The 25,503-nt window shown below is 45.5% G+C and overlaps 1 protein-coding gene across 5 annotated transcripts in view; it reads right to left on the reverse strand.

Annotated features, from left to right (window-relative positions):
• Positions 1 to 25,503, reverse strand: part of Osbpl3 (oxysterol binding protein like 3) — a 180,638-nt gene that overhangs the window by 53,144 nt on the left and 101,991 nt on the right. For all 5 annotated transcript variants that reach the window (XM_036180240.1, XM_036180238.1, XM_036180236.1 and 2 more), the window contains 9 exons: positions 20,336 to 20,452; positions 20,134 to 20,187; positions 19,193 to 19,306; positions 15,580 to 15,747; positions 14,966 to 15,089; positions 12,534 to 12,637; positions 12,259 to 12,351; positions 11,212 to 11,368; positions 743 to 873 (listed from right to left, as the gene is read on the reverse strand). In XM_036180240.1, coding sequence (XP_036036133.1) covers positions 743 to 873; positions 11,212 to 11,368; positions 12,259 to 12,351; positions 12,534 to 12,637; positions 14,966 to 15,089; positions 15,580 to 15,747; positions 19,193 to 19,306; positions 20,134 to 20,187; positions 20,336 to 20,452 — 1,062 coding nt within the window. The remainder of the gene's footprint in view (positions 1 to 742; positions 874 to 11,211; positions 11,369 to 12,258; positions 12,352 to 12,533; positions 12,638 to 14,965; positions 15,090 to 15,579; positions 15,748 to 19,192; positions 19,307 to 20,133; positions 20,188 to 20,335; positions 20,453 to 25,503) is intronic.

Below are 25,503 nucleotides of genomic sequence, written 5' to 3' on the forward strand. Positions count from 1 at the left end.
AGCGGTCAAGATTAAAGTGTTAGACACCTTCAGCTGCTCGGGTAGCATCAGGACATAGCATATCAATGGAGCCCAGCCATTCGGAGCAACAAACAGAAGCTGGGAAAATAATCATGAGTGACAATGGCCAGCTGGAACTCACCTGAGGCCATGACAGGGGTCTGCCTGACAGTCCCTTCATGATTCATCTGTGTCCAGGAGAGGAAAAACTGAAAGTTTTGTACTATTTATTCAAATAAAATATCACTCACATATTTGGAAGAGCATTAAGTAGGATCAGCACTTTGCACTGGAGACAGATAATGTGTAAGTTGGAAATTTCTCGCTGCCATGTGTTATTTGTTAAGATGATCTAAACTTATGATGCCTCAGAGCCACAAAATCTCCCAAATGTCAAACTTTGTCAGCATTAACCAACAAATGTCTGCACAACTCCCAGACAAACATACAGTAAAGTTTGATAGAAACAGAAAAATTCAGAGAAGTCAGAAGAAATCAAATTCAGAGAGTTGAACATTCAAGAAAATCCTACCTACTATGGTTTGGGATTCTTTTGAATGCATTAGTCTGAAGAAAGGCTGGAATATCATTTGGATCATTTATTTGGTTTTTCTCCCTCAGATTCAACTCAACCCTGAAAATCATCCATTTTCAATGCAGCCATGGAAATGGAAAGTGTTAGTAATTCACAAGCCCAGGCACATTTGCAGACGTTTGTGAAACAGACACACACATAACTTACAGATGACAGAGCATGCTTCAGCCCGACGACCTGAGCAGAAGGTGGGGAGGAGATGTCCAGCTCCATCAACTGCTTCAGCTTGTCTCTCTCCGTCGATATGCTATTAAAAGCCGACCTTAAAGCGAAGTAAACTATAAAGATAGAATCATTACAAGAAGGAACAAGGAAGAGGCATCATTAAAAACAAAACGCAGAAAAGTGTATCTCTCACACAAGACTTTAGCAAAGTATTCTGAGTTGAGTAAATATGCGTTCTACATCGATTTTTAAAAGTACACTGAATGTGTCGCAGCCAACCCTAATAGAAACTGCAGGGTCCAGTGACAACATGTAGCAACCTAGGTTCTTCAGTTTAACCTTCCCTAATCCTGTGTGGGGTGCTGAGAGCGGGAGAGGCCTCTGTATGTGGCAAGGGGCACACGGGGAGACTGTGTGGCTCAATTTTGCTGTGGACTTTTAAAACTACTTGGAAAAATAGAATCTATTAACATTTGCATACACTTGTCAACCCGAAGGCCTGTGCCTGCTAAGGCACTCCATGATTTTAGGACTTAGAGGTTTAAAACGACCAGTATTATTTGTGTCCTTAAAGGCTAGAAATGGTTTAAGAACAAGGCTTGCTGGCTGTAAGGGAAATATGCTATCACTACATCAGAAAGACGAGATGATAACTCAACCAGGTGGTCAAAAGTAACCACCAGTGAGGGTCAGGCAAACGCTGGGTACCTCTATCTACAATGCCTTGGAAAGTCACACTATGCTGAAGGCCAGTCAGGGATAAGTGAGCTTGGATTTGATCGCGAGGGAACCACAGACAACGGAACATCTGTTTTTAAAAGCTGGCCCAAACTCTTCAAAGATACCAAGGTGTCAGCGCTATAAAAAAAAAAATGCCCCCAACTAAACTGTGCTGAAGAAGCCAGACAATGAAAGCCGATGCATGCTCAGGGGCCAGATCCTGTCCCAATGGGAGAACAACGTTGAAAGACGTTTTTTTAGAAGTTGACATCATGAATGGGAGACCAAAGTGTCATTTCCCAGTGACAGGCCCTGTGTTAGAAAGCTACACTGTGCCTAGTATATAAAGTATAAAGCCTCAAAGAATGGCATAATGACACAGGAATCCTTTTCTCAAAAATTTCAACAAAATAAAAGTGTGTGTGTAGAGAGAGCTGGGGATAAATAACTGGAGGAATTGAAAAAAAGAAAAAGGTCAGTCTGGGCGGAGGGTTTATTGGGGGTTCTTTGTTCTGCGTTTGTAGCTTTTCTGTGAGGGTCAAAATGATTCAAAACGAGGCGTCGCCCCATTTGTCCCTCTTGTTTCTTCTGGCTGCACTAGAGTCCCCCCATCTCTGATTTTGGCATTCAGCCTCTCTGCTCACTTTGGGGAGCTTTCAGATTCAGTGAGAACCTAGAACCAGTAATCACTTAAATGCCCAAACTGGAGCTTTCAAAAAGAGCTGGAAGCTGTAGGATGCCCCCATGGATAAAGCGCTTGCTGTGCAAGCGCTAGGACCTGAGTTCAAACCCCCAGGACCCACGGAAAGCGAGAGGGGGGGTGGGAACAGGAGTATCCCCAGAAGCTCAGCTGCACTGGCATGCACAGCAGGGGACAGCAAAGAAACCTGCTCCCAAACAGTAGAAATGAGGACTGACTCCAAAGGTGTACACACACACACACACACACACACACACACACACACACCCTAAGTGGGAGCTGGAGCATATACACCAACAAATTCATACACGCAAACATGTACACTTACACACATATGTACACACACACACACACACACACACACACACACACACACACACACAGCGGGGTGGGGTGGGGGAGACAGGAACAGGTATGACAAAATATCTATTAGGTTCTGATCACATAGGGTCCAAGTAACTCCCTAAGGATAAGGGAATGGCTATCTAAAGCACTGATCACCGAGATCACACTAGATAGCATCTTTCCATTTTCTTCCATTACAGTTTGTCACAGAAGGGCAAGAAGGAAGGGACTGGGACAGGCTTCTCCAGTGACCTGGTAGTTTATTAAATTTCACAGGCTTGCATTTCCAGAGGTATTGTTATCCAAGAACGGCCTATTCAATAACAGAAACTAAATACTCACTGCTGACTTGCTTCCCTCATTTATCAGCGAGAAGGAAGATTGTCCAGACTGTCCATTGTCTCTATATGCTGTTGCTGGCCATCCAGGGCACTTAGTGATAGATAGATCGACAGAATCCTCATAATATCCTAATGCAAACAAGCAATTTGTTTTCTCTCTCTGTCTCTCTCTCTCTGTCTCTCTCTCTCTCTCTCTCTCTCTCTCTCTCTCACACACACACACACACACACACACACACACACACACACACACACACTTACAAGCTATAGTGCTGCTTCTATGGCCAGAAGGGAGGGGCCCATTATCATTCTATGACCTTGGGAAAGTATCTGATGTGCCTGAACCCTAATGGAGATACTGCTAGCATTTACTTTATCCTGTAATAAGGATTAAGTAAGACAATGCAGGCTAAGTCCTTCACCTAATGCACAAATGCAATACATAATGGATGTTACCAAAAGGATGCTAGTCACCATGACGGAAGAGATAGATGCGTGAAAGTGATGTCTGCATCCTCTTGACATCTGGGCAGTAGGAGTAGTGTGACACTTAGCTCTCACCAGGAGGATGACTATAAATAAATGCACATATGGTAGAGAATATATGAATGAGGAATGGCCAGGGCTTGCTGAGCCAAAGAGCAGCAGCCTTGGGAGAAGGGCAACAGGCCACAAAAGAACCTCACTGCATTTTATGCCTGGTTAGACATCTCTCCTCCGCTCCCCAGGATACCCACAGCTGTCCTAGTGGGTCCCTGGGGGATTTTCCTTCCCATGGACACATGTATTCCTCCAAATACCACGAGCATGCTCCTGGTTGGCTCTGCCTTTCAGATGCCCTGCCGCCAGGAGAGACTCACCACCAGACTAGACAATTCCTGGTTATGCTTTCTAAAGGACAGAATGAGCACTATCTGTTTCAGAGTGCACAGCTAGGAAAGCTAACCACAGAGCTCACTAACAGAGTGCCTGGCCAGCAAGAGCAAAGGGCTAGGTTCAGTGGCTGGCACCCTTAGCTTCAGGAGAAGGAATGTATATCCATGACTAGAGTGGGCATAAACAAAGAGAAACCCATACAGTCATATTTCATTGTCAGATATCAAAAACTCTTCCTCGATCACCTGAAAAAAGGATTAGAAAACCAGGTCCCCTAAATTCATGTGTGATAAATAAATAAATGTATGTGTGTGTGTGTGTGTGTGTGTGTGTGTGTGTGTGTGTGTGTGTTGAAACAGGGTCCCACTACGTCACCCAAGTTGGCTACAAATGTGTGTTCCTCCTGTCTCAGGCTCCACACTTGGTTGAATTTCTCAAATGGCCTCAGACCCACCCAGAGGATATTAAAGTGGTCACTCTTGGCCAACTCTGGATTCCTCACTCCCAGCAGTGGCTAGATGCTGCTCCCAGGAGATGGCAATTACACTGTTAGAGACTGTGCTGCCTAGTCCATGTCAACTTGACACAAGCTAGAGCTATTTGAAAGGAGGGAACCCCACTTGAGGAAATGCCTCCATAAGATCTGGCAACAGGGCATTTTCTTAATTAGTGATCCATGGGGGAGGGCCCAGCCCTTTGTGGGTAGGGCCACCCCTTGGCGGGTGGTCCTGGGTTCTACAAGAAAGCAGGGTGAGTAAGTCATGATGAACAAGTCAGTAAGCAGCACCCTCCATGGTCTCTGCATCAGCTCCTGACTCCAGGTTCCTGTCCTGTTTGAGTTCCTGTCCTGACTTCCTTCAGTGATTAACAATGCTGTGGAAGTGTAAGCCAAAGAAATCCTTTCCTCCTCAACTCCCTTTTTGGTCATGGTGTTTCATTGCAGCAACAGCAACCGTGACTAAGACAGTGACATTGGTTCCCAAAGGTTAGAGGCATTTCCTGTGTCAGGAGTGTCTTCTTACTTATTTCTAATGTCATCCAAAATTTTTATTGGAGACTAAAAAGCTTAAAAAAGGTATCTAAATAGGTGTATTGCACCTTTGGATAAACAAAGAAGTCTGAGAGGCACAGAGCTACAGAGAACCTCAAAAGTCATCTGAGCCACCCACCCCAGAGGATGGCCCACCCTCTCCAGGCAACACTCCCTTGCCAAATGGTCTTTAGCCCAAGCTACTCCAGCCCTGCCTGCCTCCTGAGGCAGTCACAGTGCTCGGAGACCTGCAGTATCTATTCGATGCTTGCCTGGGTCTCTTCACACTGTCCACACGGCTGCTTGTCTTCTCGGGGAAGTCAACCATCAGAAGGCAGTCTCAGAACCTGCTTTAAAATCTCACTGTCCTGCCTTCAGCCTTGCTGGACTAGGACAGTGGGACACAGGTTGGGCTCTCTTGAGGAGAGAGAGATTCAGGATCTTGCCTGGTTGGTCTCAAGCCCACAGTCTACCTGCCTCATCCTCCCAAGCCCTGGTAAGCACTGCCATCCATACCTGACTCCCAGAAGCTTTTGACTGTCAGAACCCTTCAGCTCCAGCTGCACAATGGACACCATAGGTCTTACCCAGTTGACTCTTGGTCCTCCCTTTCTCCTTGCTTAAGGCTCCCATGACTAAATCAGGTTGGAGAAGCTCTGAGACTGGGAAGCCATACATGGATCATGAGCTGGAGCTCTCCTGCCCGCTCTCCCTCCTTAGCAGCTTCTTAACATCAGGAGAGACCACAGTTATCAACAGCACCAGTACTGTGTGGTACAGAGGGAAGAAAGTGTGTAGTAAGGTAAATTCAGTCCCTGATGCTTAGCTGTGGTTTAGACTGTGCAGGAATCAGTTTCCAAACCTAAATAGACTGAATATGTGGGAAATGCTGGCATCTCACCGTGCTTTAAGGAAACAATGAGAAAGCACATGAGAACATAGGACCCAACAGAGTAGAATTTCATTTCTCCTTCCTTCCTTTTACTTTTGCGTGTGTGTGTGTGTGTGTGTGTGTGTGTGTGTGTGTGTGTGTGTGTAGTGTGTAGTGTGTAGTGTGTAGTGTGTGAGACAGAGACAGAGAGCACATGCATGCTCAAGGAAGCATCCTTTCATGCCTTGGGTTTTCTTTGGGGTGGGGTACAAGGGCAGGGTCTCTCAATGGACCTGGAGTCTGAGATTTTGTTTTATCTGCTGGGGACTTTCCCCACTAGGTTGGAAGCTGGCAAGCCGAGAGAGCCTCCTGTGTCTGTCTGCCCAGTGTTTGTGTGGTGCTGGGATCTGAACGTGGTGCTTGTGCTGTGCAGTCATTGCTCTTCACCACTGAGCCATCTCTCCAGCCCTTCTTTCTTTTTAATGGAAACCATGTGAAGTGACCTTCAGAAGACCAACATTCCTATCTGAATGTTAGGTGATCTGGGCGATTTGGTGATCTTTAATCTGACTTTTTAAGTTTCACCTCTTCCATGGTGCCCATAGCTGTAAAATATTTTCTAATTGGTACTCCATCTGAACTGATTTAGATACATCCGTGAATTGTGCTAAATGACCCTCCTTTTTGCTGAGCATGTACATGAACCCAACTGCTTGACACACGTACAGTGAATTCTAATGTGAACAATGCACGGACCGCACTTCCCTCAGGCTATAAAAAATCTTTGGTAGTGCTGCTACAAATTCGGCTTTTCCTTCAAGGTTTCTGCAGCTCAAAACAGTTGAGAAAGTGACCGTTCAATTCCAATTTAACACTGGAAAACACTCAGGCACAAAGGAATACAGAGGCGGACTTTGGTCTCATCTAAGTTTTCACATCTGTAACTGAGGATTTCTCTCATCAATAGGATGCCAGGACGTCTGTTTCTCTTCCACGCCAGAAAGCAGATGTCTCCTTCTGTGGTGGTTTCAATGAGAATGGCTCATATATTGGAAAGTCTGGTCCCCAGCTGGCAGACTCTTTGGAAAGATTAGGAGGTGTGGCCTTGTTGGAGGGGGTGTGGCCTGTCGGAGGGGGTGTGGCCTGTCCCTGGGGGAGGCCAAGTACTGCTCTCTGCTGGGTGATAGTGGATAAGATGTTAAGCTCTCCAGTGCCACGCCTGCCTGTCTGCTGACATGCTCCCTACCAGATGGCCATGCGTCACTGGGGAATTTCACAACTAACACTGAAAATCAAAGCTAACTCACAGGTTTCCTGACTGCAGGCCTTTTTGGACATTTCCCTACCTACAGTTCCACATGTAAAACCCAAACCAGCCACAGTCGGCAGCATTTTCCAGGTGTTTTTAATCACAAAATTTGTTTTTTGACTTTTTACCCATCCTGTGAATTAAGAATCTCATAAAATACATTTTGGGAGATGTAAAGCTAATGTATGCAACAAAAATTGTGACTTTAAGAGTCAGTGTATTCCATTCCACTTGCCTATATGCATGTTGACATACACAAAGCCAGAAATACGAACCATGGGGAGTTCAATGCATGCCTAAAAATGAATGTACAGAGGAACTTTTACAACTGGGCTGGGTCTCTGCTGCCTATCTACAGCAGAGATCTACAAAAGCATAATTCAGATGTTTAATGGTATGCAGGTTATATGACATGAATTCTCAACTTTAATTCAGCTGCTTCTAAATAACAGTCAGGAGACCCCTGCTGCAGTCACAGGACAAGAGGCAGTGTCTGTAACAAAACGAGACCCTCGCAGGGAGAAAGGCATGGCTGAGTCTGAATATACAGATGTGTGAAAGGACACGGGTTCTAGGGCTCAGGGCAAATCTGTGCATGGTCTTTGTGCCATGAGGCCCCTCTAGTGGTGCAGAAGAGGCGACAGGAAGATCGAACAGAACCAAGTAGAAATGAAAGCCAGAGCAAGGGAGAAGAGCTGGCTGGGCGCCTGCAAACCCAAGGGACTCTGGCTGTGGCTGAACAGTGCCCCTGGCCTGTTCCTGGAGCACAAACCTTGACCTCAGTGACATATATCGCGACTCTACAGCCTTCTGGGTTCACAAAGACCCAACAGCACAGCTGGTGTGTGTGGTGGTAGGGGCGGGGAGTGGGGATTACAGACCTGCAAGGAGGGGGAGACCACTACAGGGAGCCAGGATCGATGGATACACCCAGGATGGGTGGCAGCCTCTACCCTGCTGACAAGCTGCTTCAGCGGTGAGGTAAAGCCCAGACGTCTCCCTATGGGAGAGGGGCGTGTCTCCTCAACTCTCGATAGTAGTTCATGTTATTCAAAGGTAACTGTTTTAAAGGGGCCTACTCCCACCAATCCTAGAATGTCCTCATTGCAAGAACCTTCTAAAGAATGTCCATGAGACAATTGAAGAGCTGGGAAGGAAGGGTCAGGCAACGCCTCAGCTCTCACAGACATGGGACAGCAGTCCCGCTGGGCACTGAGAGGTGCACATGGTGACCAGCAGAGGAGGCTGAGGGAGGAGTCGTCTGTCCCAAGCATGAGAGGAGGCTGAGGGAGGAGTCTGTCCCAAGCATGATATGGTTGTCTTATCACCAATCCCACAACCAAATAGATTTGAGACTTGTCAGGTGAGAGAAAGAAAAATTATATATTTTTTTACGTATATAGATCAGGGAGTATTCTCTGTGGGAATCAATAATAGAAAGCGAAAGCGAAAGTCTGGAGCAAGAAGGGGAAGGCACAGTGGGACTGCCACTTGACGTGTCTTAATCCATTTCACTTTAACAGTAACAGTCAATACATGGAGGCGGAAGAGACACTAGCAGAGGGAGCTAGCCAGCACTCAGAGCTTCAGTTTCTGCAAATAATGCTCTGTACATCCTAGACATTTAAGTATACTTACATATGCCAGGAATATATTTATTATTTCTAAATGGCATCATACTTTTTTTGTACATATTGTTTTGTAACTTTAATAACTTTATACTAGATATTGGAGACTTTCTTTTTTTTTTTTTTTAATTAAACATTTGGCCTCCCATCCGTACAGATGAAGAGTGCACCCTGGCCTGGACCAGGCTGTAATTCGGCCTCAGGCTTGCTGTCAGGTGACCCTTGGATAGTTTTGCTATCCTCGGGTTTCCACGCAGGCAAGTGAAGACTTCATTCCCCACCCACGTTTCCACTAGAATGAAATGACATGGTGCCTCTAATGCACTCAGCAAACACCAAACACCCGAAAGCACACCCAGGGCTCAGTGCAAGGTGCTAATGTGCTAAACAACCCATTCTATGTCGTGTTACACTAAAAATCCAGTCCCCTCTCATCGTCGGACACTGAGACTATTTCTAGCCAGGCACTCTACTTACCCAGCCACACACAACCCCAATCATGGTTATTTGTAATTTTCACTTTGCAACTGTTATGGACTCGAAGGAACTGGCAAGCAGTATGGAAGTGCCCTGTGTCCTGAACCCAGTTCTTCCTCATGGTAACATTTTACTTGCTAACCATAGTACAATATAAACCCAGGACACGGATGTTAGGGTAATGGAGTTGTGCTCAGATTTCTTCAAACTTACATGCACTCAGCTGTACATATGTGTATAGCTATAGGTCAATGTGATCTTATCTCATTGGCAAATTCCTATAACCGCTGCCTCAATTAAAAACAGAATTTCCCATCAGCACAAAGGTCCCTTTATAATTACATCCATACTCCTCACTGCCCCACCCTGTCCCTAAACTTTGCACCTACTAATTTCTTCTTTCATTTTATACCATTTACGAAGTGAAGCCACAGAGGATGTAAACTTTAGGAATCAGTTGTTTTCATTCTGCTAATGCCCTTGAACTCTATCTCGGTAGCTGTATCTATCCATGGTTTGTTCCAGTTTATTGCTGAGTAGTAACCACTGCATGGATACCGCTGTTTGTTTAACTGTTCATCTGCTGAAGGACATTGAAATGTTTCTAGTCTTTGGCCAATACAAATAAATCTGCTCATGGTATTTTGGTTTTGTGATGCTAACATGGAGGCTCTACCACTGAGCCACAACCCAGCCCTGCCCTAAACATCTGTGTCCAGTTGTCCTCATAACTGTCCTCACTTCTCTGGGGTTAAATGCTCAGGAGTACTGGTATCGGGTTTTATGGAAGGTACACGTTTAGTTTTATACAACACTGCCAGGCCACTTTCCAGGATGCAGCACCATCTTCCACAGTCACCAGTAACAGATGAGAGATCTGGTTCCGGAGAGTCATGACTCCATTAAGAGACTTCCCTTCAAACAGTGCGCAGTGAGGCCTCAGTGCAGCATCACTTCTGTAATGGCTAACAACGTCAAACACATTTCTATGTTTTGCTCTGAGGAATAATGCTAGGGTAGGTAGCTCTACATGGATACATTTTTAGTTAATTCCTACAAATGGAATCTTCAAAGACGAACTATTCAGTAGGGGTTGAAAATAGTGGAATAAATGCCATATTAATCCCCAAAGTACCAATTTATATTCCACCAGCAGCATATGAACACTGCTATTGTAAAGTATGGTGGGCCCGCCGTGTTGTATTCTCTAATATGTGCTCAATTATTTTTAGATGCTTAAGTACCTGTACATGTAACACCCGGTGTACAGTTGCCGTCCTGTTTTGTTTAGGGGCTAATGACAATGGCAAAAGCCTGCGCTCAAAACAGAAGTGACCTTGAAAAACAGTTTCAGTCTTCAGTTGGCTGAATCCTTGGGTTGTGTCAGCTAGATCCCAAACCCTCCCCATCTATTCCAAGAGATCAAAAGAAAATCTTTGCAACAACGTCTACACTACCAAAGAAATGTATAAAAACGAGGCTTACAAAACCCTTATTGGAGCAGGAAACCAACCAGCTGAGACAGCTTCTGTAAGGATGCCCCAGATTCGGTCATACACTGGACATGTGAATGAGAACTCCAGGGAGGAAGCTGTATCTGCAGAGATGGACTGATTGCTTAGGAATGCAGTGTTGTGGAGAGACCGGAATGCTGCCGATCCAGAGGGAAAATGCCCTATCTTGGGATAATTCTAGCCCTCTAGAACATTTCCTGCCAAATGTGTCAAAACTAACATCTTGTTACTAATAGATTAAAAAACAACAAACAAACAAACAAACAAAAAAACCTTTTAGAATCCACTAACTTAAAAGATCACGGGTTTCCACCTACCCACAAGCTAAGAATGTCATCAGAGAGCATCTTGGAAAGATGGAAAAGTTTCCCCCATCTCTCTGTTACTAACTCTCTAAAATGTATTTTAAACATGCCTTGATCTATGACTTTCTTGTTCTGTAAAACTATAAGACTTCATTAAACTGCTTCCACTTTGGAACTGGGAAATTGGGGTAACCTAGATCCGTGTTCCTAGGCCACGGTCACTCAAAATAATAGATAGAATAATCTATCTATTATCCCCTTAAAGATGATAGCTGTAGTTTTGTGTTGACAGATATTTCCATCCTATTTGTTAGGAAGAAGGAAACCTCATTTACCTTTATGGGCAACATGGCACAGGTCCTCCTGCATCTTGGAGAACTCGGATGAGGCTTCAGAACCATCTGAGTAACACTTCTCCTCACCCAGGTCCAGTGTTGACAAATTAGGATTGGAAGAGTGTAGTCTCACTGGGCCAGAAAAAGGTTTAGGGACCTAAGTGACAGAAAAGAGAGGGTTTCTATTTAGACTAAAGCCTTCATGACTGGAACTGACCAAGGAGGCATCTTAGAGGTGTATCTTCCCACCGAGGGATAACTTTGAAGAAAAATGAATAAAAACCCAGGACGATGATCCCCATAGCCACTTGCATTGTCTGAACTTCAGATGGGCAGGAAATCCCATGCTGCCTTAGACATGATGACAGCTTTAGAGTCATGGGTTGAAATGACGATGAATGTCACCACATAACTAGGCTGTCAGAGCAAATCAGTTCCCCAGATGATTTTTCTTTACTTGCACCTGGAGCCTCTAGAAAACAAACCCTCGGCTCACATTTGCATGTGCAATGTTCTCTACTCTGAAAACATCCAAGTTCAGCCCTGGAGGGGCGCTGAGGGTTTGAAGAAAAAAAATGGCAGAAGGGCCTGCAGGACAGAGGATCAGGCCCATGGACCCTAGGAGAAGATAGGCCCACTCCAAGGGACGAGAGCAACAAAGGTAGGTAGGTCAGAGCATTGGGTCCCAGCAGCCACCAGGCAAGGCACATACCAGAGCAGGGAATATCACAGACAAGCTAGATGTTAAAGAAGGAAAGACCCCAAATCCTCACAACAGCGGCAGGCCATTTTCCTTCAGGAAAATTTCCCCTGCCCTAGTATACTCATGGCCTTATGCCTGTAACCAGAGGGCCTCCGTAATAAGAGTCATCTCTCCTCACAGGGCAAAGACACCAACTCCAGACCTTTCACCTTCCTGTCCCATTTGAGTCAGGGGCTCCTGCACACTGGTGTGCAGCGTGGCACCCTGGGGAAAGCAGGCCTGGCTGTGAAGCAAGGGTTACCTGCAGCTGAGGAAAGCAGGCCTGGCTGCGAAGCGAGGGTTACCTGCAGCATTCCTTTAGCGTCTTTGCCAATACCTCTGGACCTCCACCTCCTGTGCGAGCGCTTTTCCTTTTTGGGACTTTCAAAAGCTCCACCCTTCATTTCAAAACAGGAAAGAGAGTACAGACAGTAAGGTCCCCCCAAACCCCGGTGACGAAAGCCATCCCCTTGAGTTTGGCTAAAGCAACCGGATGGGCAGCATCCCACTGTTAGTCAAATGCAGGGCACCAGAGAGGACATGGAAGGCAGAAGGTGAACAGAAAGGCAGGCAGGCCAACCTGGATGGCATTGATGGCTGGTGCCGAGTATGTCCGATGCAGGACGTCCATGCTTTGTAAGAGCTGACTCATTTCCAGCAGATAGGCATGGCAGTGTGCCAGGTCTGTGGGAGGGAGGGCAGATGTTCACGACTGTCCACTAGCACCAGGGAGTACCAGGCTCTGTATTTCCATGTTTGACTTCCCCTTTACATTCTCCCACACACAGGAAAGGCCATAGATGATAGTGATTTAGGATTGTGGATCAAGGCCACCTTGATTTAATCCACTTGGTGACCTGTACCTCAGTTTTCCCATAGGGGAAATGGGGATAATTACACTTATAGCCATAGTGCTGAGAGTGAAATGATTTGATGCAGAGTGCTCAGCAGCAGCCTACAGCAGCAACTGAAAACAGAAGCCACCCCCCGACACACACCCCAGCAGCAGCACCCCTGATCCAACAGCAATAGGCTATAAGCTATATTAGTATCTGGGTACCTGCCTCAGGACAATAGTGAGCCTCTGCGATGGTCCTCAGATGACAGAAGAGCATGGTCAGAGGAGGCCCTAGTCACTAACTCAAGAAACAGCCCACTCTACCGCTGGCTGTGTGCACTGGATGTGGATGGTGTTTCTGCTGAGCCATGCAGACCCGTATGATTCAACATCGTAGCTGTCAGTCTTCCGATGCAGAATCCCCTGCCAGGCTTGTTAAGCTCACAGATTGTAGGCTCTGTCCCCAGTTTATGACGCATACAAGTTATCTGGGCCTGGGAAATGGCATTTTTAATAAGCCCAGGCCAGCCTGCTGATGCTGGCCCAGGAATGATACTCTGGGGACCATTTTGCCAGTGCTAGTCAGTGGAGCTGGTAAGCCACAGTTACAGGAGGGGCAGACAGCATACTCAGTGGGAACCACATCTCATGCAACCCAGGGAAGGCCGCCATGGAGAACTTTTTCCACTAGCGCCTCAAAATCAAGGACATACTTCAAAAACTGCGTGTGTGTGTGCGTGCGTGCGTGCGTGCGTGCGTGCGTGTGTGCGCGCGCGAGGGAGCTATATCAACTTTGTTTTTCAAGAAAAGGTCTCTCACTGGCCAGAATCTTCCCAAGTAGTCCAAGCTTGCCTAGCCCCAGGGGCCCATGTATCTCCAGCTCCCCAGGCCTGGGATAACAAGTACACACTACCACATCTGACCTTGTGGGCTCTGGGTATCAAACCCAGATTCTCATGCTTGCATAGCAAATACTTTATGACTGAGCTCCCAACTTAATTTTTGAATTCGGAAAGTTTAAATTCCATTTGCTCCAGGCCTCACATTAACAATTAATTCTAAACTTTCTATCCCATTAGAAATCTCAGTCTGGTTCCCTAGATGAGTTTTAGCTGATTAAGGTTGAGAATACTGGGGTCAGGGAGATGGCTCAGTGGTTAAGAGCACTGGCTGCTTTTCTAGAGGACCCAGGTTCAATCCCCAGCACCCCCATGGAAGCTCACAACCATCTGTAACTCCAGTTCCAGGGGACATGGACTCCCTCACATAGACATACATGTAGGAGAAACACCAATGCACTTAAAAATATGTCTTGGAGGGGAAGAAGAAATAAAACTTACAAAGCAAAACAAACAAACAAAAGCCACTGAGTTGCTTTGTGTAGGAGTGATCAATCCTGTCTCCTTGTCAGAGTCCTTCAAGGAATATTGGGATCAGGGTCATTACAGCCATACCCCCAGACTAATTTAAACAGCTCATTTGGGACAGACGCATAGGCATGGGCACCCCCATACTTTAAAGGGTCCAGATGGCTCAGCAGTTAAGAGTGTATACTGCTCTTCTAAGGGAACGAACTTCACCCACACTGAGCAGCTCACAAACACTGGTAACTCCAGCTCCAGGGGACCTGATGCCCTCTTCTGGCCTCTGTGGGTACCTGCACTGACAGGCACATACCCCTCCCCTCAACACAAATATACATAATTAAAAATCAAATCAAATCATTAAAAGCTCTCTCCATGATTCTAGTGTACAGCCAAGGTGGAGGATGCTTAAGTGGGCTTTCCACCTGGCCACTTAATCAGTGGACACTGACTCCTCATCTTGGGTGGGCAGCAGAGTCATTTTTGGCACTTAAAAGACTGTGAGTGAGCTGACAGTCCCCACCCGTGGAGCTATGATTTACGGCCCCAGGAGAAATTCATGCATCCATCCCAGGACTAGACTAGGAAGTCTTTCCGCATCCAGGTGAAGACACTAAGCTCTTTGGGGAGAGCATGTTGGCTAATGATGAGGAGACCTTCATTAGCAAAGTAAGGGATGGAATACAGATGGGTCACAAATGCACGTGAAGGCAATGCCACGCATGTATCACTGTAGTGGATAGCTGGCTATCCACTACATATCACCTCAGAGCCATGACAGAAAGAAACACAGGAGTCAAACTGCTCTACCTTTTGAGCATTTTTCCATGTCCTCTGAAGACTGCAGCCAGAATGGAACTCGTGTGTCACCACCACAAGAAAATGACAGGTTGCTTCCAGTTTGAAATGAATTCTGCTTTGACAGACTGCTGCGCTGCTCATGGATGACAAGAGAAATTAGAAATCAAAACAGAGAGTGGCAGGGACAGCTTCAAAGGGAAAGGATAGGGCGCTGATTTGGGAAGAACATTCTAGCAAAGACCCCTAGAAGAGACTCTATCACCCCGGCTAAGCCACACCATGCTCCATGGCCTTGAGTGACAGTCCTTATTTTCTTCTATAAAATGGTGATACCACAGTAAAGATACGTTGGGGAAGGGTCAGCAATCCTGTGTGACTGTACACATGCTTAATTAGCTGCATCCAACAGCCAAGTAGGAAAACCAGCATCAGTGTGGCTGAGAGGGAGCCCAAGACTCCAGGAATCACCTTGCCTGAGCTCCCTACCTTACTCCATGCTAGTTACATCCTGGATCAGACTCACTGGTCAAGAGACTAATTAAATACCACCCCCACTTACCCTGCTCCACCCACAGACTCAGTCCCAGAATGGGCCTCTCTGTTCCCAGACTCATAATCATTACCTTCCTACTGGAAATGGCCTCGAACACTCCTGGGGCGGAATCTGTGACAGTGGGCCCTGGGAAAAAGTGACTGACGTCCCGAGGAAACATGGCGATCTCATTCTGCCGGTACATTCTGTGGTGTCGGAGCTTGGACACCCACTCATCAAAGACTTCGTCTGACTTCACCTACAGGGTGTTAAATTGAGAGCCGTCAGAGAGAGCCACTTGCTAAAAGGATCAATTTCTCATCAACATGAGGCCACTCCTGGCCCACAACTCACACACATGAAAAAAAAAAAAAAGAAAGAAATCGCATTTACTGCCTTGGTATACATTTATGTGGTTTCGGAGAACACCTGAGGAAGCGGTGTCTTCACAGAATACATATTCGTGTTTCCTTTGAGATATTCTAACTGCCATGCAACTTTTAAGAACACAAAGAGGGCCAGTTTTATTAAACAACAAACTGAAACTCACATTTGTCTCTTAAGACATTTCCAAGTTCTCAAGCCTGGGCCTTGCCCACCTCCGTATCAATTCGGTTCTTCATTTAAACGCCTGTAGCTCAGACTGTGCAATTGGTCTGAACTGGAACGCAGTAGAAATGTCCCTGAAGCACTGGCCTGAGTTCATCTTACCCTGACAAGAGATGCATGGCTAGAAGCAGCTGTTGACATATGTGAGCGTTAACCAAAAGAGCATTTTTGCCTCTTGCAGCAAAAAGAAAAATATCCGACAAAGCATTGCATTGCTGTTAGTGTTATTATACATAAGTTTATCCATTCTCTCCATAAATGGGGAATTGTGAATTTCTACTTTCCAGAAAAAATGCTTATAATTAGTAATTTTTATTTAAGAAAGAGTATTGCTATATAGCCCAGATTGGCTTCAAACTCACTATGTAGCCAAGGCTGGCTTCAGACTTAATACATAGCCCAGGCTGGACTTGAACTTGGGAAAAATCCTTCTGTATTAACTACCTGAATGCTAAGATTACAGGCATAACACCATGTCTGCTATAATTTTATTAGGCAGAGGCAGGCAGATCTCTGTGAGTTCGAGGCCAGGCTAGACTACAGAGTGAGTTCCAGGAAAGGTGCAAAGCTACACAGAGAAACCCTGTCACGAAAAACCAAAAAAAAAAAAAAAATTTTTTTTTATTAAGAAACAGTTCAAATGCTCATAAAAGTGTTAACAGGACTATAGCAACCACTTTTATACTACAGACGTTTCTTAAGTCAGTATTTTTGTGTATATGAGAGAGATTCATAATTTCAAAGTGATACTTAGATGTTAGGATATAGACTCATCAAGCCGTAATTTAAAATAACTCAGAAAGATGTCCGATAGGTCAATGGCCTGCCAGGCCAGCTCTGTGGCGATCCTGACTCAGGCTGTGGCTGGGAAGGAGGTGTGCAGATGGACAGCACAGCAGCAGAGACACGCCGAATCTGACTCTGTCAATTAGAGGTACCTGAAGATGGAGGCTCCTCCTTAGCACGTGTCTGCAGGAAGCCACAGCACAAACATACACACATCTATTTGTTTCCTCTGCAGTGTGAGCCCCTGAACAGGTTTCATTCCCCAGATGTCATTAAGAGGAATTTCATAAGGATCTGTGCCATCCTTCACTGATCTACTCCCAAAAGCCCTGAAAAGCCAGCGCCCAAAGCGTTCATCTTGACTCATCTTTTATTGGTTAAACAAGGAAAGGAACAAGGCACTTTATTAAAGAATGAACTACGGGTCTATCACAGGCCCTGAAGTAATTCCAGGACTGTGGCTGGGTAGTTTCTTAACTGCTCTCATGTCCAGACTTCTCAGGTATAAAATAAGAGAATCAAGTCAGGTGTGGTGGTGCATGCCTTCAATCTCAGCACTCAAGAGGTTTGTGAGTTCAAGGCCAGCCTGGGCTATAGATCGAGACCTTGTGGAAGGGGGTGGACTAATGGGAGGGATTGGGGATAAAGATGGGGAAGGGAAATCACAGCTAACAGCAGGCCCACACTACAAGTCAGGGTTGATACTCAGGATGAGCAAGAAACCAAGCAAAACTTAGTGAATCACTGAGAATCACTCTGTCTCATAGTATCAAGTCCAGTGTGTCTCATTCTAGGTCTTTACAAAGTAGACATGAATGATCACTTCATTCTGCTAACTAGAACTGCAGATAAGCAAGGATTGTGAAAACACAGAATGCAGGGTCACAGAACCAATAGAGGAAAACAGCGTCAGCTCTTCCAGAGGGGTTAACCCTGACAGCTGGCAGGGGAGCAGTATATTATATTCTCTTAAATATTTTTATATAACTTTCTTACATAATTAGAGGTTTCCCCTCCTTTACTTTGCCATAGTTATTCCACTAGGGAGATTTTTCTCTTTCAGGAGATACTTGGAAATACTTGGAGACTGTGTGGGTTGTTACCACTAGAGAAGGGACGCCACTGGTGTCCAGTGCTTAACCATGACACCTGGGACAGTCTCACAGCAAAGGATCATCAGCCCCTAGTGTCAGTGGAACTGCTTTATACACCAAGCTGACCCAGAATGCAGGGTTAGGTTAGGGGACACATAGGGGACCTACACCCAAGAAAAGGACAGGGATAGGCAAGAAGCTTGGTTTTCCCAACCCTCACCCCATTCCCCAAATATCAAGCAACCTGACTAAGCAATTCTCAATTGATCTCCAGCATCCAAGCACTGCCTACTAATTATAAACAGTAATTAAGCTCACTAAATTTACTGACCCCCCAAGGAATTATGGCAAACCTTATAAATCTTATACATATAGCCCTGAGAATGAGCATTGGAATCACTCTTTCTTTTTATTCTTTTTCTCTCTTTTGGTAAGCTAACAAAACAAAACAAAACAAAAACAAACAAAACCCCAAGATTTTTCGAAAATCAGATGACTGGTCAAGGTTTAACAGCTAGTAAGTAATCACAAAAGAACTGATGTTGCCCTGGGCCTCAAGGGCCATGCTTTTATGCATCACCCAACTTCAGAAGAAAGACAAGTGGGTGAGAAGCTTTGAGACTTAAGATTTGCAAATTACTATTTTAGGGGAAAAATTGACATGTCACTACAATGTAATGATTTTAACAAAGTCTATAAAACTGGCTAACGCTTAAGTCAGGTCTCCACACAGGGAACATACTTTAGGGTAGATGGTTCTATATATACTAAAGGCACACAGCCTGGCAGAAGGGGCACATGAAGGTGCTTTTGCTATTGATTGCTGTTGCTGTGACATTTGGGGGAAAGGTGATAAGGACATTAACTCTTCAAACAGTATGAAAGACAGTCCTGTACAACCAAGGGAAAAGCTGGCCCATCCTAACATCAATAGTACCCTTAGGGACACTTTAGTGATGAAGACTGCCAACATGGTGAATAGATGTCCCGAAGTCATCACCAGCAGTGTGGTAGTGGGCAATCCCATGGCCATAGAAAGGCCTCTGCACAGTCAATCTGGGAGAGTGGAGCCTGTAGCCTCGGCTACTCAGGAAGCTAAAGCTGGAGACTACTGGAGCCTGAGAATTTGAAGCAAGAGGGGGCAAGACAACTACACAACCAAACAAGCCCTGGTGGCAGCGGCACGGTAGGAGCCAGCCCTGGCCGAGGCCTCACCTTCAGGTGGTAGATGTGCTCCTCCGTGTCAAGGTCGATACACTTGGATGACTTCTTCACAGACATCACAGAAAGGCCCACATCAATGCAGCCATGCAGCTTCTCTCTCTCAATCTGCAGGAGCAAGGAGAGGGCTGTTTGAGAGCCATAGTGGTCCAGGTGGTTGTCACAGTCTCCCTGGTCCCCTCCCACCTCATCTTGTACATCCACCAATGGTAAACCTGGACACCGTGATTGACAGAGCCCTCCATGCAGGCAGGACTCAGTTAAGAACTGCACAGGGGCAGTATTCCCTCAGTAAGGGGGGAGCACTGGCCTTACTTCACCAAAGAGGAGGCTGAAGGGCAGAAGGCTAAATAATGAGTTTTCACAGTTGGGATGCCCGGAAGTGAAGAGAAGACCCCATGAGGTGTCTCCAAGGCAACACAAGAGCCATTCCCGTCCCCTGGACTAGTGTCTGTTGTCTACGTTTACTCATAAGTGACTCAAAGGGAAAGATATAGACAAGAAACCAAGGAGGACCAGAAGGACAGGGAAGGAGGAGATAAGCATCCTCGGAGGCAGGCCTGCTGGTCACTCAGACCCTCCAGGACAAACTCTTAGGGTTAACTCCAAGAAGTCCACCTTAACCATGGCTTTCTCTATCAAGCCCCTCAGCCACCGTAACAGTGGGAAGGATACTTTGTCACATGCACCGTTCCTGTAATGAGCTAGAACCAGAGCAGGCCCATGACACCCATTATGGTACCCTGCACCTTCTCCTGGTGGTGAACGGAGCCCACCTAGATCCAGAGCTTAGACAGCAGGGGTCAGGGTATGGGGAGAGGGGGCTTTGTGCCACCTGGAAAGACTATTACCCACAGAGCACTGCAGCTCTGGGCTGACCTCAAGCACCCCTGCACACTTCTGCAACAGCATGCTGGGCCATGAAGAGGACTTACATCAGTTTGGCTCTTGGCATATTTCAAGATTCCTTTGTCCAGGTAGAAGAATCTCTGTGGGGAAACAAACAGAATTTAGCAATGTACACACTCACATCCTTCCCCGTCTCCAACTTAAAATAGAACATGATAGAGCTCCAAACTTGGTGCTGAGTGGCTAGTGTGTGTGCTCACAAAGGAGCAGCCGACACTGATGTCTTACCTTGTGCCAGCCTTTTAAGGGCCACTTCCTCTTTTTCAGCAAAAATCCTTTCTGCACAGGTGGCTCCTGGGTGTACGTCATCTCACCCCTCAAGCCTTCCACCACTTCCCAACTATCCTGAAAGAAGACAGGCAAGATGTCACTCCTTTAAGAGATAGTAACACAAAGTGGCAGGCTCCTAGAAAACCATCCAAGATGGGGAGCCTGGCTAGGTGTGATTGGAAGGAATTTAAATGTAATCCCCATACATTCCTTGGACTTTATAGATTCAGTGCTGTAGTTTGGTGGCATCTTTTTTTCTGAAGGACCGTTTCTCTTTTTTTAGTCTTTGAACCTTGACAGCACAGCTGGAGGGGAAGATCTTATGAGAAATTCTATTTTGGCTCACCTTAATGTCATCATGTGATGACAGTTCAGTCAGCAGACATCAGACCAAATGTTAATAGAGCCACAGCTGTCAGGATGGAACTGTGCATGTCTGTGCACCTGTGCATATGTTAGGGGGTGCTTAAGGAATGGCTGGAAAGTGGGGGCTGGTGTGGTTATATTGTGTTCCCCAAAATATTGTGCACCCTGGGCCGGACGGTGGTGGTGCACACCTGTAATCCCAGCACTCAGGAGGGAGAGGCAGGTAGATCTCTGTGAGTTCAAGGCTAGTCCAGGACAGGCTCCAAAGCTAGAGAGAAACCCTGTCTCGAAAAACCAAAAAAATAAAAAATAAAAATAAAATATTGTGCATTCTAATAAACTTATCTGGGGTCAGAGAACAGAACAGCCACTAGATACAGAGGCCAGAAAATGGTGGCACTCACACCTTTAATCCTAGCATTCCAAAGGCGGAGATCCATTAGGATCTCTGTGAGTTCAAAGCGACACTGGAAACAGCCAGGCAGGTGACACAAGCCTTTAATCCCAGGAAATGATGGCAAGAAGCAGAAAGGTATATAAGGCGTGAAAACCAGGAACTAGGCTGGTTAAGCTTTGAGGCTTGCGAGAAGCAGTTCAGCTGAGATTCATTCCAGTTGAGGACACAGAGGTTTCCAGTCCGAGGAAACAAGATCTGCTGGGGCATTGGCAAGGTGAGGAAGCTTGCTTGTTCTGTTTCTCTGATCATTCAGCATTCACCTCAATACCTGGCTCTGAGTTTGTTTTTATTAATAAGAAATTTTAAGATTCATGCTACAGACTGAAGAAATGTCTCAGCAGTTAGGAGCACTTGCTGCTCTGCCAGAGGACCTGGGTTCAGTTCCCAGCACTCACATCAGGCAGCTCACAACTGCTGCAACTGCAGCTCCAGGGGGGGGGGGGGGGGGGGGTGGGGCGTGACCTTTCTTCTGGCCTCAAGGCACTACATGTGACACACACTCACATGTGACACAAAAATGTAAATAAAAAAATGAATTTTTTAAAAGGAAATGTCTGTAAAAAATGGAATTGGATATAAGCTCATAAATCTTACAGGCTGACTGGAAATAATGGTTCAGGATAATTGTCCTCAAATTTTAGGGGTTTAAGTAGCAGAAATACAGAAACATCAGAAAGGTAGTTTGGCCACAAGTATTTTCACCCTTTCCCCACCCAGAAAATTTTTATCTGCCTTCTACTTCTTATCCAAAAGACTTCTGTTTAAGACATACTACAATCCCAGAACTTGAGAAGCTGGGGCAGCCTGTGTCATACAGCAAGACACAAAAAAACCAAACGACAGGAACAGCAATAAAATCCTTGTAGTTTTGGCCTGAGTTCTTTTCAGTTTTGATGAGGCACAAATGGCTGCTTGAATAGATCCTCCATCATTAGCTATTGAAATTACAGATGGAAAACAAAATCCAAAAAATATAAGAGAAAAACACCAAACGTTCTGAAAATTTCTTTTAAAATACTTAAATCATTGCTAAATCAGCACAAGACAGCCCCAAACTGGAAATATCCTTGTAAACAGGATAGACAATGAGGGTGGTTATTAACTAGGTCATAATAACACACAGAATACACACAGATTGTAAACAGGATAGACAATGAGGGTGGTTATTATTAATTAGGTCATAATAATACACAGAATACACACAGATTGGAATACATATAAAAAAATTCCCACATTGGGTAAGATAGCTTTGCACACATCGGAGTCTTACTAAGACTTCATGTAGACACTCTGCTTTGAGACAAATTTCCAATCCCTGGGCTGATGGTACAAGGCAGAGGCCAATAAACACCAGGAGTTAGAAAGCGAGTCCGGACCAGCCCCAGGGAGGAGCAGGGCAGGTAGAGGTCCTGCAGCGTTCTTTCCCATGTTTCCCAGAGCCCAGCACATCATCTCTAGCAACTGGAAATAGAACTCTTTGGTAATCTGTCTTTTATATGAGTTCTTTTCACTGTTAAGGGAGATAAAGATACATCCCAGATTTTTTAAATAACCACTGTAGGTATCTCAGAATCTGGAGTTGAAAAAGGGATTCCTTCCATGGAATAAAAAGGAGGGTGGGGATATTTAATGTTTAATTTCCAGAAACTTTTTGGCATCGAATGAGATGGTTATAACCATCATCAGCTGTCCAATCAGTCAGTCACACCCGGACAATATCTGGAGAATGTCTATTGAGTGATGAGCAGCACACAGCCTTTCATGTAGAACACCAAATGATCCTGCTCTCCTTTACTTTGGCGTGGGAAGCCATCTTTCAGTTGAAATGTGAGTCTCTAAGGCCCTGCAGGAAAGACCCTCCTCCAGAGGAAAGTAAGCCTTCATGCCCACAACTCCATCATGCCGGCGTTCTGCCATTCTTGCCAATGACTTCTTTACTCATGGTAACATGTGTACGAGGCTTCTTTATCCCTCGAGGGCCACAGCTCCTTGGGAGCACAGAGGATCTCATCTACTTCACACTTCCTCTGTCCTGTCAACAGCAGACACCTGACAAATAACTTCAGTCTTGGAACAAAGCTACGGACTCATGTTCCTGGAAGACTCTAATGTGGAACAAATTAAAATGTGCCCCGTGTCCCTGGGCCAAATGACTGTTTTCATATTTGTGAATGACAGGCATGTGTGGTATCATTACATGAAAATCTAAGGGCCCAATCCTCTGGAAAGCGCTCCAGTGGATCAGTCTTTTGTGTGGTGATATTTTAATTGTTCTGAAATGTGATTTTATTTGTATGTTAATAAAGTTTGCCTGGAGTTCAAAGGTCATTAGTGAGCCAGGAAAAGAATTCAGGTGGTGGTAGCCCACGCCCTTAATCCGATCACATGGCAGGCAGAGTCTCTGTGTGATCAAGGACACAGCCAAGCATGGTGACCCGAACCTTTAATCCCAGTACCAACCATAGAGACCTGGAGGTCTGTATAGACAGGCAGTGATGAGGAAGTCATATGGTTGGGTTTAGAGCCAATGAGAAAGCAGAACAGAAAGGCAATAAAAAGACAAGTCACACAGGAAGCGCTCGCTCTCTCTCTCTCTCTCTCTCTCTCTCTCTCTCTCTCTGAGAAACAGTGGCCAGGTGGTAAGATAAGGTGGTCTTGGTTCTTCGCTACTGCTCTGACCTCTTGGGCTTTAACTCTGTGTTTGGCTGTGTTTCTTATTTACTAGGACTGTTTAGAATTTCATCTACACTTTTGGAATTGTTTGTCTTCAGACTCCCAAGCAGAAGGCTTCCTGCAGAGCACTAATGCCAAAGGAACTGGCACATCTGCTTTGTCCCTTCAACTGTGCTCAGTGCAAATGCCAAGAGGGATTAGCTATTATTATTGCATACTTGCCAACCTTGGGGTGGCAGGGTTGCAGGGAGTAGACAGGGTCTTACCTGCTGCTGAATGGGTAAGAACTGGATTTCAAAAGTGGCTTTACTAACTCGGGTTAGAACTTGAAGTGCTCCACAAATCTAAGGCTTATTTCTCCCAACCAGCCAGCACAGAGGCCGGGCCTACAGTAGGCTCCCTTGTCCTTCATGCCAATGAGCCAGGAAGGGTTTGTTGGTTTTTCCCTGATAAATGACATCTGCTTTCCTCATTTCATCTTCCTCCTAGGTCTGAAAGTATTAGCAGGCTGGAAAAGGCAGACTTGCACCATGAAGCTCGGGCCAGCTCTCCTTGGCTCAGGGAGAAGGCACAGAAGCCTTCTCTGGGCTTCACATTCACTCAAATGCTTGCTTCTTCCCAAGTCACCAGTGAGCCATCAGAGGACACCTAAGAATCAACCTCTAGCTCTAAGGCTCTCAGTGGCCCGAGGCTGCTCCCTCAGAGGCTGGGAGGCCTGGAACACTTGGTGGTTCTTAACAGTGTTGGGAAGAAGTCTCTAGCATCTTGGCTTCAGGTAACAATGAGGAATTTCCTGAATCCTCAGCCTTGTACAAGGACAAGGTTGTAAGGACCTGCTTCATGTCACTTGGCCAGAAAGGGCTGGGGTGTAGCTCAGCTCAGCCAGAGTCTTCTCAGCGGTAGTCAGCTCAACGGCAGCCTATTCACTGTGCATTACCAGACAACTTACCACTCAATTAACTCCTAAGTTGTTGGTGCTTTTCATTTGAGCCACTGTGCTTTGGTGTTTTCTTCCCAAACTACCAGAGACCACCCTCTTCAACTCACATCCGACTCCTGCAGCGCGGTACGCATGTGGGAGCAACTAAGAGAATTCTCCCCTGGTTATCTGTGGCGGTCTCCAGTCAAGAACACAGATTAAACTATCAATGAACTGAATGACACAAGGGAGTTGGCTTACAAGAAGGGGTGGAGTTGTAGCCACAGTTCATAACATGCCACCTGTATCACAAAAATACTAAACAGTAGGTACATTTGAAAGAATACATAAATGAATGACCTAACACCACCACAAAAGGATTGGAGAGCACAATCATTAGCCTTTTGTCCATAGCAGATATCAATAAAGGCAACGAGAGCCAGAGAAACTGAGTGGTTAATATCATAGTCTATATACAGTGAGTTGACGCACACTCAGATTATCATGCTTAGCCCTTGTATGCTACTTCAAGATCTTGTTTATTAGGATGTTTATTTTTTGAATGGAGAAAATGAAGAGAATTGAAAAAAATTCCCTGATGTAGTAAAGCTGCCAAGTGGTACCCCATGGCACAGCCTATGGGGTTTTTTTTTTTTAATTATTCTATCATTTTAAAATTGTTTTTTCCTATACTTTAGATGTGTAAATTCC

Source organism: Onychomys torridus, chromosome 3, assembly GCF_903995425.1.
Source record: "Onychomys torridus chromosome 3, mOncTor1.1, whole genome shotgun sequence".
Lineage (NCBI taxonomy): Eukaryota > Metazoa > Chordata > Mammalia > Rodentia > Cricetidae > Onychomys > Onychomys torridus.